Here is a 17,671-nt window from a genome sequence, read left to right on the forward strand (position 1 = left end):
ACAAAACCTTCCTTCCTTCCTCTTCAGGTCTCTGTAATCCTTTTCTACAGATACACTTTGCATTTCAGGGCGTGTGGTTTCTCCATCTCTCACCTATGACATCATACTTCTATAGCTTCATGCTAAAACACAAAGTCAGAAAACATGCTTTCATTATTCAAACTGGATTTTCCTCCTGTCTTTCCATGCGGGAACTACAACCATCAACAAAAACAGGTACATTTCTAAATTCCTCCAGTTATTTTTGACTGTTGTTCAGTGGCCCAGGGTTGAGGAATTACTTTGCTGGACAACTGGCATCAAAATGCACAAACAGAATTCATTCTAGATCATTAACCTACTAATTTCCTCACTTGCCCTTTTTAAACCTGCCACCTGAAAACCACACAGTTGTGTGTTTCCAGCTCCTCTCACCTTTGTCCTACATGTGAATGTGAAACTAGCCCTTTTGTCAGCTCTAGTCCTGTGACAAAACCTCCACATCAAGATCTCGAGGATTACACTGTACATGTTTGAATGAATAACAAAAGCCTCCACGTCACAGAGTTTAATACTTTTTAAGTGCTAAATAAAAATCTACATGTTTTAAAGTCACCATAATAAAACTTTTGGACACATTTAAAAATATTGCAGCATTTATTAGACTATGCAAACTTGTTCCATGTCTCCCTATTTAATCAGACCATCATTCATGTTTGTGTTTGTCAGGGAGGATTGATGAAATTTTAAAGTAAATGTTGTGGTAATTATAATCAAAACTGATGTAAAAGCCATATGTAAAGTCTTAATGTTGCACCCGGTGTTAATGGAAATTTAAACAATGCTGGAAAAGTTCCTAAGTATTCTGACATTAAGGCTAAAAAGGCTAATGTGATGTTAAAGACAGAGACAAACCAAACCTGTGTCAAAGAACTAGCGCCAACAAAGGGCGTTCTCGGTCTTTTGGTTGTTCCAGTGATTCGCTAAACTCAACAGCCAATTGGCTGCTGATTAAAACGTGCTGAGTCAGCTGAACAGGGTCCGACTAGTGCCAACGATGTGGGACTGGCTGTAAAAACTAGGGCGACAGACGCTCACTGACAGCCTGACATTGGCTGTCGGCCGGTGTCGCAGGCTTAAGAGTTTGTTTTGCACATGTTTTGTTGCTTTATAGGGTTTTTTGTTGCCTTTTAGAGTTTTACTTCCAGAAAGTGAAATCTACATATGATAATGTTTTTGTTGTGCTCTGATGAGCTTTGGGAAATCTGAAACTTATTTGTTGTTAAAACCATTGACAGAGAGATGGTCTTTAAAATGGGATGGGATTTCATTTCCAGGTTTGTCTTGCTGCCTGCTTAAATCTCAGCTGTGCAGCTTGTTTGGTATTCTGATGGAGGCTTCGCTCAGGTCAGCTGACACCACCTGTGGTCTCTCTGTGTCCACACTGACTGCAGCTTTCTCTATCACACACCCTCTCTCTCTGCCCCTTCTGTGCCTCCTTCAATCAGCGAGTCTATCCCGACCATCAGCACGGCGTGGGCGGGTTTGTTTGTTTGTTTGTGCCAGTATGTATGTATGTATGCCCGCGCGCGCGTGTGTGTGTGTGTGTGTGTGGGCGCATGTGTGTGCGCGCGCACATGTTTCGCTTTCATGGCCTATCAAAATCATCAGCAATCTCCTGCATCGTTCTTCCCCTGATTGAGCTAAAGTTGAGGGCCCTGTCTGGGTGGGATGGCTGTTTGTTTGGCTGTGTGTGTGTGTGTGTGTGTGTGTGTGTGTGTGTGTGTGTGTGTGTGTGTGTGTGTGTGTGTGTGTTTGGCTGTGTTTCCAGAACTCTATGTTCTTCAGGATCACAGATTAGCCTGTGCTGTATTGTTGCTCTATGTTTGTGTTCAGCCAGGCGCCACAACTACAGGAAGACCCACTGTAAGCAAGGGAAGGTGTGTGTGTGTGTGTGTGTGTGTGTGTGTGTACAAGATGTTTAGTAGGACGTGCATGTATGTGAGTATGTATTTTGGGTGTGGGTGGGCAAATCTTTTAGCCTTTTTTCACCTATATAACATTACACAAACATAAAGACATGACTAAAGGAGCAGTTCAACATTTTGTAAGTAAAACATTTTGGACAGAATGAGGTTCTGTGATTTGTTTGTCTTTAGTCACCTGCATCAAAAGCACATGAGGACGGGATAATTCAATTAAATTGAATAACAATCGCTCTTACAACATTAACAGGAGGAGTGATTGCAGAAAGAAAAACTTTAATTCCACACACACACACTCACTCACGTGCAGCCTGACACCTGCTCTGGTTATTAGATACGTGTCCTATAAGCACCTCGTTCTATCCCAACAATGGACACCAGAAGTTAATTTGACCTGAACCTAAACAACGACTTGGAACATGAGAGTAAAGAGGAAATGTTATCATGTCGGATCAGTCTCCTCTGATCTAATGACACCTGCACTTTTTAAGTGTCAGGTGTCAAAATGCTGACTTCACTTACTGGAAAAATAAAAATCCTCTGCATCTGTATCGCGTTTAGGGTGATGTCAAACATTTTCAGTGCTGTATGAGTCCAGACAGTATTTGTTTTTGATACCTTGGTTAGGGTTAGGCTATATCACATGCTATCACATGCAGTTTTTTTTTTTTTTTTTTTTTTTTTTAACAATTTGTGTCAGCCGCTCGATGCATCAGTGAAATTTGCCTAAACAAAATAGACCAACTTAAAAGGGCTTCTTAATCAAGATCCCAGATAACAGGCCTTACAATGTGAAATGATTAGATACTTTACACATTAGGGTTTGTAATTTACAAAAGATAAAAATGAGAAATGGCTCATGTATTGCCGGATTAATGCCAATGTTTTCATTTCTGAAACAAAGATTACAAAAGTAAAAATGACTTTAATGGGTGTAGAGCTGTTACGTGTGGCAGACGTTTCCTATATTTGATGCTCGCTTTGGCTCAGCTGTCAGCTGTCTTCATATTTCAGTGCCTTAAACCATCTCCACTTTGAAGTTATTCTGGAAGATTAGTCTACAAAGCATGCTTTATTTTGAAAGAGTGGTGTCTGCATCTATTTTCATGTCAGCATATCACAACAGCAGAAATTAGTGCAGAGTAAATAAGTGTATGTTTGCTCTAAATAAAGTAGACATTAACAGTAAATGCACAGTAATTTAAATTGACTCTTCACTGACATCTACTGTTTTGTGTCACCTTATAGTTTCTCCATAAAGCCGATTTTCTTACATTATTACATGAGCATCGAAGCACTCTCAGATAATCCTGAACAACACACACTTTATCTGCTCATGTTTACATGCAGATACGAACAGATGAAGCATTGTGCAGTGTAGACAGAGAGTGCTGCAGGGGGAATCTGTATTAAGAGTCTCATTACTGCCAGCAGAGAGGGGAACAGACACAATATGTTCTAGAGACGCAGCTCTGTCCTCTCTTTATTGTTTTTGTTTGTTATTGTTTTTTTTTAAATATATTTTTAAGATTTTGACTGAACATGAGAGCTGCTTAGTTTCTAATCTTGTTTGTGTTTGCATGTAAGTGTATGTGCACATGTGTTGTCCTGCATCTTCTCAGGCTCCAGTTTGCATGTATTGACTGACAAGTTAATCAGAGAGAGACAGAAAGAGAAGTGATTGAAAAAGCTGGAGGGGGTTTAGAGAACGATAAATGAACAAGGGTCGAGGGCCGGGAGGACAGTAGCTGTCACACTGACTTCACTTTGAAACACAAAATGATGTCAGATTACTTTGCCCAGGAGCTAATTGATGGGAGTAAAAAAAAAATCATCTGGCTCAGCGCCATCGTTCAAATCTGATGCAGCCTGTCTGGTGATAATGTGGATTGATGGACAGAAAACATTAGTTATAGGCTTAGAACTACAGGGTGGCTGTTTACACTGCACAGCTGGTTAATGTCTTTGACGAGGACAAATGTAGATACATTAAACAACAACTTAATGCCAATACTAATTATCTTTAGATGGTTATAATGACCTAATTTCAACCAGTTTCTCTTGAGACGCCAAAAACAGAATCATGCTTCTTTCTTCTAACATTTTTTAAAATGTATTTTGTTGTTTGTGGCTTATCAAAATTCTAATCAATATTAAGAGTCTCACAGATATTTCAAATTGGTCTAGCAGGAAAGAAGTTAATAATATTTGAATGGATGGAATTTATTGAAACAACTGGACTGGATAAGATACTATGAATCTGCAATGATCACATCTACATTTATCCTCATTCACACTTGTACAACCACAGTCTGAGCTGCAGGCCACTGAGCAGATGCAGAGGAGCAGTTGTGGTAAAGCTACATATTGTAGCTTCAAAGTGAAAATGTCATAATGTCATATGCATTCTGCTCCAAACTCGAAACTACTATCAGGTTATTCAAAATAGTTTCAAAAAACACATTAGTTCCAGAGAGATAATGTTTTACTTTACTTTCAAAATAACACCAATCGCAAAAAAAAAAAACCCTCAAAAATGAAACGGCTCAATAATGGTGGAATATGTTGTGCAATGGAGAGTGATAACATAAATAATGATTATGATTATTGTCAGTCAGCCTCCACCTTACAGAGGGAGGAGGATTTGTACAGTTAGATGGGCTCAGGCAGAAAGGATCACCTGTGGTGCTCTGTGGAGCACTTGATGGTGATTAGTCTCTGGCTGAATGTTATCCTCTGTCCAGCCAAGAGTTCAGACAGTTAAATGGAATTTAAGTAGACTCAAACAGCCTCTATCAAGCAATAATAATAATAATAATAATACTAATACTTTATGCTTTATTAATGCCCTTGGGGAAATTCTTGTGGCCGGGCAGCTGCCTTTAAGGCACTAAAGGTTCAGAGTGCAGTATGTTGTCCAGGGACACTTCAACATGTGGTCAGGAGGAACCCGCAGCAACCCTGGGGTTCATGGATGACTGCCCTACAACTGTATTCTATGAATAAATAAAACCTTTTACTGTTTACTGTAAATTGTCATACAATTTACAGTAAACTGAAGAGAAACTAAAACGGTCTTCAAAGCCTGTACCGTGCTGTCCAAGCTGCCATGATGTTCACTTGGCCGCTCCGTAAAACTAGATGTTTCTTTTTCTAGCAAATTCCTCAACTACTGATTGAGTCATTTACATGTTTGTAGTCAGTTGGTACCAAGTCAGTTAAGAACTTTCCTGTTAATTGAACAAACCCTGACCGGTTCTTGACAGGTCTTGTTGCTTCGCCTTCATTTCCACACGTGAACTAAAACATTTTGCACTCATAATGACGTACAGCCCTTCTGCCCAGGTTAATGCTGCAGTCACCGCTGCTCCACGTTCAGTGTGAGTCACTGTGTGTGTGGCCTTTTGCCTCCTGTGTGCTAACTGGCCTTGTGACTCACTGTGGTTTAGAGTGACAGCGTTACTTCTGTCACTGAGGTTTTAAAATGCCAGGTATGTATTTTCTACCTGTCTCACACTCTGTCTCTGTCCATCAATTTATTTACCTGGGAGAATTACACAATCTTTACTGAGTACCAGTACAACCATGTAAGGAAGCTAGGAGATTTAAGTAAAGCTATAGAGAAATGTACCAAAAGTATCAAAAACATCATGAAGCATTGTGCTATATGCAGAGTTAGGTCAAGTGGTCTGCAGCTTAAAAGGTTCGAGCTCTGCAAAAGGTCACAAGATAAATGTAGAGGGTTATAAAATGATTAATGAGGTGGGAAATTTGGAGGAAAAGTTATTCTACTATACACAAAGTTTGGAATTTCTCTAAAAGTAAAGTTTTCTATAAATTAGTAGAGAAGAGGTTTATAGAGGAAGTCAGCTTCTCCCTATTGGAAGCTGTTAAGGAAATGTAGTGGAGTAAAATCTGCAGAAATTATCTGTCAAAGGTTCAGAGTAGAAGCAGAAAATGTCAATCATCAAGTAAAGTTTGAGTACTTCACTTGAGTAAATGTATTTAGTAACATGATTAATGTCTTAATGTCAGATTGCAGCATCCTCTTCGAAGCCTACAATAATGAAACAAAATCCACCATTACGAGCACAAACACAACACGAGCAATCCTTACAGGCTGCAGGTCGATGACAGATATCCTTGTAGGGCTTTACCTTCAGTGTTCGAGTCGGTGCAGGATGATGAAAATAGCTGGCAACCATCATCAAGGCAGCTTAACTTTGTGTTCTCACCCTGGAAGAGCAGCGCCAAGATGTGCCAAAGAATCGGAGCAGAGCAAAGAATGTTATCTCTAGCTTTTCCATCATTTTCTGGAGGGCACAGAAATCAGAGCCATGATTCATGTGGTGTTTGTCAATATTTAATCGATGTTTGGATAAATGTTTCAAACTGTAGGAAGTCAGCGCGTTCTGTCCTTTCAGCGTTTACAATACAACTTCACACTATCTGTTGTCATCTTTTGGCAAGTGACGCGTAAATGTGTGTTTAGTCTTGTAATTATGTGTTTGGTCAGTGGGTGCTGAGCCCGGCTGAGGTGATGAAAACCTGGATTGTGGTGTGTTTGACCACTGGCTTGTTTGCTGCTTTTCGTGTGTCAGTTTGTAGATGAAGGGTGGAGGATGATTCCTGAAGGATTTCTTTCAGGAGCGACTGACATGAGGGATAACACAACTCGGTGTGTGTGTGACCTTTGTTAGACCTTTGTAATCATCACAGGACTTTGTTGTGAAAGCCAAAGTGTTTATTGGTCTCATATCTCTAATTGGCTACAGTTGAAACGATGCGTCACGAAGCTCGTCTGTGTTTGCATGAGAGACAGAAGCTCAATATTGGCATTACTATTTATGAATGTAGCTGCAGTCACATCTCCATGAACAACTTAAAGAAATGGCTTCAGATATAAATATTAAGTGTAGAAACACAAAGGTTTTAACAACAATTAGTACAAATACAGATCCAGTCTCTAAATAAAATGAGACCATGTACCAGGCTGACTCCATAGGCTAAATATACTGTACACACACTGTAACAAACACTGGTTAGATATATAGTGTTGCATCACTGCTGTAGCACATAGCCAGTAAAATTACAGTCTGTCTGGGATCAATGCAAAAAATAAAATGTTTTTTTTTTCTTTAACGTAAGTCAGAGTTGAGCAGTAGTATTTCCGGACGTAGCTATCCCACACTGAATATTTCAGGCTAATATCAATTGTAAGCATTTTCATCACCTCGACTCCTTCGTCTGTCAGGTCAATTTTCTCTTTTGGTTTCAGCTGAAGCCGCCTGAACTTTGACTGATGTGGAGAAAAAGCACAATTAGTTTCTGTTTAAATACAGAAATGTGGGAAAGTTTCTGACATGCAGCAAATACCCACTGGAGAACACTGAAGTGTAAGTGAACACAGCTGCTTTTCACGTTGACACGATGACGTACCCCTTTGATTTATCCCACAACGCAAGGATCAGTAAAGTTACTTCACAAAGGGTAGGACCCAGTACTCGTCCATGTTTGGATTAACTTTACTCTTATGTGTGCAGATCAGTGGCTCTCTTAATTTAAAGATTTAATCAAAAGTGTGATTAAAATAAAGATACTAAAGGTAAAAAAAACAAAAAACAAACAGTTTTAAACAATCTAGCAGTTATTGTAGTGATCATAATACTTAACACACAAATATGCAAGAGTTATCTGATCAAAGTGTCGAGCGTCAGTGATAATAATCGGATACTTTACGGATCCCTGCATCACTTCATGTCACATCATCACATGCCCACCTCACTCCTAAAGTCTTAAAAATACCCTAAAAAGAAACTAAATCCAGCCTTTGAAAGCCTTTCAAGTGATTTTCACGATGTTTGATAAGTGTCCAACTATTATTGGGATGAGTTAAGTGACTGACTGCATCAGTAATTGGCTGAACTCACATACTGTATTTTCCACATGACTTGATTGCATGAACTCAGTACCCTCTGCAGTCAGACTGTTGTCAAAAGTTCATCTGCACCGGGCTGCAGCTACCAAAGGTGGATGTATTTACACTGCTCTGCTTCTGTCCGACATGACAAACGGTGTCTCAGTGAGTCAAAACAGGTACGACGCGGCAAAACATAAACAGGTCTAAACAGGTACTGTATGAGGTGGGCGGCCTTCTCGAGATGGAATCCACAGTCCGATAGGGGAAAGTTCAGGAGTTTAACTCGAACGTCAGGCACCTAGGAGATGTTTGGACAAAATAAAATAGAATATATAAAAATAATAAAATTAATTTGTGTAAAACAGAAAAACAGATGACTGGAGAACTGAGAACAGTAAAGTTTGTTGTAGATATCATGTTCAGAGCTGGAACATTCAGATATTTTAATATTTTAATAATAATTGATTTAATTTTCAACAGTTTATCATTTTTTAGAACACTGATATTTTTCCTTTAAATGTAATGAATGACCCAAAAATAATCAGTACATTTATATGAAGCAGCTACTTGATTAGTTTCTATTGATTGACTTTTTATTCTGATAAAGATTCACAATGGTGACAAGTGAGACAGTCACAAGTGACCTTCTCGATGAAATTTCGGCTTTAATCACAGATTAGATTTTACATTTGTGGTATTTGATTAAATAAATGAAGGAAACAAACGTGAAGCAAAAATAAAAAAAATGCAGTGTACTTGTACACTACAAGGTAACGAGAAGCGACGGATGAGGATGACGAAGGCTGAAGAGAAAGAAACGACAAAAGGAAATATTTGATGACAAACAGCAGCACTTCAACACAGTAGGTAAAGACAGTACTTAAGCAAATGCACTTAGTTACCTCTGACCTCTGGTGTGTGTGTGTGTGTGTGAGGGAGAATGTAAATGAGGGGTCGGTGAGTACATCAGAAGGTTTGGTGCCCTGGTAAAGCGCTGTGACTCCCATTGTAGTCTGCTGGGACCTGCAGCAACAATGGCCCCAGACAATCAAAGAGTGGCACTATACACACACACACACACACACATCCAGGGACTAGTCGAAGTTAGCTCCAGTTCCAGTTGACTTGACTGAGTGGAAGCAGCCACGAGCTGCCTGCTCTGCGTCTGCTGGCTCATCAGTAATGAGGGTTTGGGTGATTGTCAGTTGGGGTTAATGAGTTTAAACCTCAGGGAGACGAGCAGGGAGACACACTGATGGGACGTACACTCGATGAGATAAGATAATGGCGCTTCTGTGCTCTGCCTCTCCTGTTAATTGTACGCTATCATCTCCTTAATGTGTGTTTGCATGTTTGATTGTGTCATTTTTATCTCTGTGCTTCTGTGGGGTCTCAATCGTGACCGGGGGGGAAACTGGGATTTTCAACTGTGAATCATGCGATCCAGGTTTAATATGAGTGGAGTTGTGACACTAAACATTGCGACACAGTTCCCTTCTTATCAGTTAACAGGTCCTTGTTGTCACATATGACTGTTCAGTGGCCATATATCTGTGTATTTTCCAATGCAAATCAACATGCAAAAAGTTTTCTTAAATAAAATCTATTAAAAAATAAAAGAAAAGAATAAAACCCCATTTCTTGATTTTTATTTTAAGACTCGATCTAGAAATAGATGAACAGTTAGTTCATAGTTTTCTCTTCTACTGAGATGTTTTGAGTTGATAAGGGGGAGATTTTCAGTGCAACAGTTTCTGTCACAGTTTATTTTTATATACATATATAATTAACTTTTTGTTGAATTTAATTTAGAACAAGTTGTATTTCAGGTGGGTTGTCTACATCGATTACATAGTTCACAAGACGGCTCAGAAAAGATATATTTATGGTTTTAGTGTGCAAAGAGAGAAATGCAGATAAAACCATAAACGTGCAGATTCTTATAATAGGCTAGAGAAGCATGAATAATAAAACTAGAGGGAAATCTTTTACGATAGAATAAAATAAAATGCATGAAGTTAAAATAACTTACAAATAGGAAAAAGTAGATGAGAAACAAATAAAAGTGCAAATAAATCATAAATGCAACAGAGAAACCACTCAATCAAAGAATTGTGACCTTTTGCATCTAAATGGTTCATACTGGACTGGACTGGAGAGGACGTGTGAGGTTCCTGAATAATAAACTATTCAAGTCAAACATTATTATTTCTTTTTTTTTTTTACAAAAGGTTATTGTAACAGTTATATGGGACTATGAAGGTGAAGCCAGACTGGCATTCTGATCATCATTTGCACGTCCACGGCCTTTAAGGTGCGGCAGGAGGGTGTCCAAGAGAGCACGTCGTCCTTTTTAAAACACGGCCTCCCAGGCTTTGTCTGGGACCAAAAACTCCAGAAACAAACCAGAATAGTGTGTGTGTGTGGTTTTTGTTAATGTTGGCAGGGATCAAGCGTATTGTTGGACTGAATGAATTTAGTGCTGGTACAATACGCTGGCTCAAATTCAAATGGACATAGACTCACCATACAAGTTATTTTTTTTCTCATGTTGTCACAAACTAAAACTTCACCTGCAGTCTCAGTTTTGTTCACTGTTAACTGCTTTTCTACAATTTCTGTTTGTGGCATGAAAAATGAAACTCAAGGTGCTTTCTAGAATTTAGGGGAAAATTGTGTCAAACTATTTCAAAAGACACTGAGGTTCTTTGTCATGCATTTTTTTAATATTGAACTATTTGGGATTTGGTTCACCTTGTCCCAACATTCATTTCATCAATCGTGTGTTTTGGCATTTCTTTTTTTTTGCTTATCTTTGTGCTTGTTTTGGCTGCACACTGTGCTACTCCATCTACTTTTTGAATTTTATTGTGAAATTGTTTGTCCTTTTGCATCATGTATTTTTACTTTTTTTCTTCTGGCCCTTGCATTTTGCAGGTCTGGCACAGATGTGATCCACTGTGATAAACTGCATCATGTCACCACAGATGGAGGGTATGTGAAGTTCAGCAGAGCAGAAACGCACTTTGTTTGTTGTGGTTTTTAAAGTTTAGTGTCACAGAACCTGCAGAGGGATCACAAGCTGAAAAGTTCTTTGTTCAGGGACATGTTGTTAACTTTAACCTGTTAAGAGTTTTGCTTTCACACGGTCAACTGTACATCAAAATACATCTTTTCCCGCTAGGTTTATGAAATATAGCCACCATTTGACTGTGGTATGTAAACACTTGCAGTCTTTATGAGGCCAGTGCTGCTGACAGGCCCTCTGTTAATGCATCCTTATGTGTTGATGATAGAAAAATGGCTTTATAGTTCTTTAAAAATAAAAAATAGCAAACAAATGTTTAGTTGGTGCAGGAGTTTCAGGGGTTTGTTTGAATGTGACGATTAATGTCAATAAAAACCGTTGCTAAAAGTTCCCAGGCTGCGTTTTTCCTACCAAATAATTAGATCTTGCAGAACAACATGCAGTTTGTCTGACCACAGCTTTATTCAACTTTTCCTGGTTAATCAGCATATCAATAATTTTGAATATTGATATATTTTTTTATATAATATTTGTTCGTATTGCCCAGCCCTGTCTTCACACAGAGAATATTTTCTCTGCATACCTGTGTGTGATACCTCGGTTTTTTTGCAGCTTAGAGGTGAATATTGAAACCGTGCTTTAATCTTTAGTCTGCTTGTATTGATCGCTGTCCACCCCCACCAGCCTGTATTACTGACATGGCATGAAGGTATACTATAGTTCAGGCATTTCCAGCTATTCTGTGCTGTTTGTTTGAAGTGGATTTAACCACAGCAGGACGACTTTGTGACACTATGCTTAGGATGCTGTTATTCTTTATGACTCCACAGACTCATCCTGTAGTGGCAGCATCCTGCTGCTGGTGCTTTGGGTTTTTTTCTCATAGAAATCTGAACGTTATTGCACAGACACCAGACACAAACAATATAGACATTATACGGAGGCTAAAAGAGTGTTAAAGTATGACTGTGAGCATACAAGACAGAAGCCCGATAAGGCCAAACTCCATGTGTGATGTCCTAATATGGTTTGTTGTGCTGCTCTCTTGGATCAGAGACTGAACTTCTGGACTGTCTGTCTGTTTGAGCTTTGACATCAAAATTGGACTCATTTCATTTCAGAGTGAGGAGCCAGAAAAAGAAATGATAATGTTGGAAAAATAATAAAATAATGCAAGTTCAGCTCGCTGATGTTGAGTGGGGTTTGTGCAGGACTTATGTGAGAAGGCAGCACTTTGCCATAGGGCGACCCCTGAGACAAGATTGAGGGTTTGCAGTTTGACTGTGGGAATAATTATCTTGATCTTTCTTGTATCTTTCTTCAAACTGAATTAACTTGAGGAAATGAAAGTAATCAGGTGTGCACTTACAGGTTCTTATTAAAGATAAATTGTCGCCTATTAAAAGCTAGTATCCTCACATGGAGCGTCTGACATGCTCCGTGTGTGGCTGCACTCCAAACCCATGCCATCCTCATCTGTTTCCAAAGTTCAAATTAAATTTTGCTCAATAGTTCTTGCTCAAAATGAACAACAAACAAATGCATATCATGTGCCGCAGGTTACCCAACTGATGTTTTGACAGCAGTTAGGAGAAAAAGAAGGAGCTGGTTAATTATCAGAGCAGTAAACACAGGATTTACATGATATGCTACATGTGAGTATTATTTCTAAAGTAATATACATTTGACTTTGAAAAATGTTTTTACATCAATTATGTTGATGTTAAAAATATTTTTTTGTGCTCAGACTGAAGTAAATGGCTTTAGTCAACTGACACTGTATATCTGTTGCTCATTGTGTTAGAATGATGATTATTTGGTTTGTGAACCCTTTACAATGGTCATAAAATGTGATCTAATCTTAATTCCTGGCACAAGTATAAACTAACATAATGTGCTAAAGCTAATAACTTTGTTGAACACTGCAGCAGGAATCTTTGGTGCATTTGTTAGTAAATGCAAAAACCCTGGTAGGGTTGATGTGACTCTGAAGCTGGGTAATGACCTCACAGAGAACAAATCACTTCCTTGCATTTATACTAAACAGCACATTGTGCTTCAGGTTTTTACTGAACCTCAGAGAAACTAACTGGAAATGTGAGCAGTCACATTTGGTGCTTGTCTCATCATATAAGGATTTGTCAAACTGGGTTTGGGCATCACATTGACGGCGCTGATGGAGTGTCACCCAACTGAAGATGTAACAACCTCTTTCTGTTTGTGTTTTCGTTGCAGGAGTAGCTCAGAGAGACGTAAGGAGAAGTCTCGGGATGCAGCTCGTTGCAGGCGCAGCAAAGAGACGGAGGTTTTCTATGAGCTGGCTCACCAGCTGCCATTACCCCACAGCATCAGCTCCCACCTGGACAAGGCCTCCATCATGAGGCTGGCTATCAGCTTCTTGCGTACACGCAAGCTACTCGCCACAGGTACGAACCCTAACACACACACACACAGTTGCTTTATGCAGGTTCTTTGGCGTGACATGTATGACGTATGTCATCATCATCATTATCTCCACAGGTTTGTGTGTATGTGTTGGTCAGTGTGACTAACTGTTCATTAATGTTGGAAGGTATTTGTTGGACCCTTTCTTTGCGCTTCTCCTTCCTCTTGTCTTATTTAAAATTAGAAGCTGAGGAAGCTCGACAAAGAAACAGACCCATTGTTCTGGAATTCCTCCACTGTGTGTCTCGAAATGAGATCAGAGTACGGTAAAAATGAAACGTCGCCACCACAGCTTGTAAAAACCAGTGGACTTTTCCTTAACAGAGTTACAGTGTTTACAGTTTGTACTGTTAAATTAGGAACTTCCACTTTCAACACCATTGAATCCTTTATTTCGTCAGCATGCAACATATTTAAATTAGGATTAAAAACATCCTGCTCTACAGCTCTGTGCTGCTTTTAGCCCTGTCTATAAAACATTAAATCACATGAAGAATTTCTGTTCTGTTGTGTAATTTCATACCTTTTTTCCTGTTAGTTTCTGACCATAATCTTCAGTAGAATTTAAAAATCAGGTTCTGTGGGATTGAACAGTAATTGGCTTCAGAACAAGCCTTTGTAACGACCTGCCAGCAGAACAGGAAGGCGTTTGATTAATACCACAGCTTAAGCTTATCTGTACAATCTGTACACTAACACCTGCCATTTAAATCGGCCTCTGATCTATTCTTTTGTAACTTTTAATGTCCTACATTTTTTGTTTTACAAATTGCTTTGCATTGTTTCCCGGGTACAGAACGATGCCAGCATCCAATGCTTCCTTAAACAACAGCGACTGCAACTTCCTATTTCTTTTGATTTGTAGAGTCATCAATCAGAAAATAAATTCAAACACCATTAAAATGTCATTTATTCATACAGCTCTTTGTATAAAGTGAGTGCAGCCCAGAGTAGTAGACACTGTGCTGTAAAGGGGAAACAAGAAAGAGCAAAAAATGTATTAGTGCATTAAGAAATGATGGAAGCCTTTAGTAATAATAACCAGTGGACAATTTACTGTATATATTGACAGTTACTATAAATAATTAGACTATTTTTATTGATAAAAACATTTGTATTGAACTGTCAATATCTACTGTAGTCTACACATGCAGTGCTTGGTGTTAAAGGGTTAAAAGAATCTATCTTAATCTGCAGCTGCCATCTTAACACAGTGAAGGTACATTAAACTTAGTTTGTTGTGCTAGAAGCTTTAAAAAACACACTTCGTAAACTGCGTCTCTGTGAGTCCACAACTATCCACAAACCTTGCTGTGCGCAGTAAATAGTTTTTGTAATCTGGTTAAACTGACCCTTTGAATTCAGCATTAAGGGTAAAATTCCTGGAAGTTCTAGTGCAGCAATCAAACCTGCACAAAGACAAAGGAGGGTAAAGCAGGAAGGAGGAGATGAGGAAGAAGGAAGAGGGAGGGAGCTGGGGAAGACTGTTTGGAAAGAACGAGAGGAAGAGGTCAGTGAGTCCAAGAAAGATGTAGGAAGGAGGAAAGAAGACAACATATATGAGAGAAAGAAAGGGTAAGTAGGAGGAGTAGTAAAGGTAATGAGGGTAGGAAGGCAGTGGGTGAGAGAGGAGGAGAGGACGGGGAGAGCCGTGTGATGCAGCAGCAGATAGTCTTATCAGGCCAGTCTGATTGCTTCGTGATGGAAGGAGAGATTGGAGAGGAAGCAAAGAGCTCTGCCCATCGTTCAGTTGGTGCTGGCATTACCCCCGCTAGCCATAACACCCAACTGCCTTGGCGCCAAACATGCAGGCGTGCACACTCATAAGCACACTCCTATAGCACATATACAAACATACCGTATATGTGCCCAAGAGCACATAGACGGTGCTCATGCTGCTGTAGAGAAACACATCCGTTATGTAACATGAGCTCAGTTAAACCAGAAGATCACTGATGTACAGATGAGGAGGTACTAAAGCAATGATTCGGATGCTACTGAATACAAACTCAGCTTGGATCAAGAACACTGGACTCCACTTTTCTTTAGACTCAGCTTAGCACAGAGAGGGAAGGCAACTTTAAAAAATGTACAACGTTTAGCAGCTTACATCCATGTTTTATCTTAAGTCAGAGTCCCAAGGTTTGAGGTGAATGTGTGTTTGTATGCTGAATTTAATTGTTGCTGAACAAGGGTGCTGAGTTCCAACTAGACTTTATAAAGAGGCTTTTTAACGTGTATTTGCACTTTTAAAATTTGTAAAAGTAGAAAAAGTAGAGAGCCGAGTTTGTGGATTTCTTCATTTTAGATCTACATATTGGTGTAAACCTGACAGTATCACAGGAACTTTGAAATGCATCACAATGCAGTTTTTCACATTCTTATTTCTGCACATAAATAGGCTATAAAGTGCAAATTAAATTGGCTAAATTGGCTTTAGAATTCACATTTAGTACAGATATCCAGACTTTTAAGCTAGGCTAAATGCACTGTAGATACATCTCTGTGTACTCATGCTATTATGCATAAGATACCAAGCAAGAATAATGCTCAAAAGTTTTAGCCAAATGTACGTCTGCTGAATTGAAGAGGTCAGAGGTCAGTGTTTCCAAATTAAAATTTAAAATTCCCTCATTCAGCTCATTAGTGACATTGAAATCTTCACTTTCTGGTCCTTTCACTGGCAAAACATGTCGCTGTAGTCCAGATCAGAGGGTAGATGACGTTAACAAGGTTTCCTCTAACAGTTCGGTCAGGCAGTACACACCCTAAGTTTTCTTTTCAAGTTTTCTGTTTGAAACGGGTTGTGAGAGCAGGCAGAGGAACAGATTTCACTACCAGTGCAGCAGAAAAGGAAACCAAAGAAAAAAGCAATCCATTATGAATGAGTAATCTAAGCGACACTGTGAGAGTCTCATATGTCACTTCATTTTGTCCAGTACGACAGAACAAATGTCAGAAAAACAGAGAGGAAATGGTGATCTGCACGCCATTATTTTAAAACGAGGCCAGTTATGCAACCAAAGAACAACAGGGAGAAGAAAAGTGCAACTCAGTCCAAATGACTGGTAATCACAGTTAAGTATTTAGGCCAAAGGTGGCGCTGGTCTTTGGAGTGGGCCCCGAGAGTCCCCGGGGCCCATGAGAAAGCTCTGCGCTCCCCCAGGGGTTAATGCTATCTGGGCCCAGCTCCAAACTCAAACCCCAGGCCTCGCTGGGAGCTGAGAACTGGCCTCTCTTATCTCAGGGAAGCACACTGAAGGAATTGCAAGCTTCCCACCCTCCACCCCCATCGACTACTGGGCTTTGTTCAGTGTGAAGCCACCGTCCACACAGACAAACAACACACACTCTGCCTCCTGAGCCGGGCCAGTTAGGCGCTAGCTATGTTTTTGTATGTGCTAGCTCTGCAACAAGACATCATAGATATGCTTCAGTGGATGTGTGTAAATGTTAATTGCATAATCAGCAGTGAGCTGCTGTGGAGAAGCTTCTGTAGTTGAATTTGTCAGGGTGGGGGATCAGAAGCAGCCTGAGACGCAGGAAGACGCTGCACTGGTTTGTTTTGGCCCCGAGCCACAGCTTCAAGTGGGAAAACAAGGCTGATGTGCACACACACACACACACACACACACACACACACACACACACACACACACACTGGTATCAACTTTAAATCAGTGCTGAATGCAAGAAACAGCAGTGTGACCCTGCCTTGTTTTCTGCATCCCCCCTTCCCAGGCTGCCGCAGCAGCAGTGACAGCGACGAGGACAGACAGATGGACAGTCTGTACCTGAAGTCTCTGGAGGGTTTCATCACCGTGGTAACGTCAGACGGCGACATGATATTTCTATCAGAGAACATCAACAAATTTATGGGACTCACACAAGTACGTGAACATTACTGAGCAGCAGTAGGAGATTAATCAAGAGAAAATTAACTTCAACTCTGTTGTGAGACTGGATTTAGGTTTTACACGTTTTGTCACATATTTATTTCTATATGTTGTCTATTGTTGAGGACCAGATAAAAACACTATACACCAGAGAAACCTGTCAGTCACACGAGTCTGGTGTGTTTGTGTGAAATGCCTCTTATGCCAGCAGTGTGTCCTCAGCAGTGTGTCCTCAGCAGTGTGTCCTCAGCAGTGTGTCCTCAGCAGTGTGTCCTCAGCTCTAAACACACAGTTTCTTTCATTCTCTGGCATCATGTTGAAAAGCAAATCATAGAAAACGTGGAGCTGAGTGTAAATTGCCTTCTCCGTGTATAGTGATGTCTTTTTGTTTGTTTTGTGTTGAAGGGGTTTGAGTTTT

General features: G+C 39.8%; 1 protein-coding gene across 2 annotated transcripts in view; it reads left to right on the top strand.

Annotated features, from left to right (window-relative positions):
- epas1b (endothelial PAS domain protein 1b) overlaps positions 1–17,671 on the top strand; it is a 46,419-nt gene that overhangs the window by 8,417 nt on the left and 20,331 nt on the right. Inside the window, exons 2-4 of one of the 2 annotated variants that reach the window (XM_026354191.1) lie at positions 10,822–10,878; positions 13,148–13,338; positions 17,099–17,247. In XM_026354191.1, the coding sequence (XP_026209976.1) occupies positions 10,822–10,878; positions 13,148–13,338; positions 17,099–17,247 (397 nt within the window). The remainder of the gene's footprint in view (positions 1–10,821; positions 10,879–13,147; positions 13,339–17,098; positions 17,248–17,671) is intronic. The other variant, XM_026354192.1, reaches the window with a different exon arrangement.

Source organism: Anabas testudineus, chromosome 15, assembly GCF_900324465.2.
Source record: "Anabas testudineus chromosome 15, fAnaTes1.2, whole genome shotgun sequence".
NCBI lineage: Eukaryota > Metazoa > Chordata > Actinopteri > Anabantiformes > Anabantidae > Anabas > Anabas testudineus.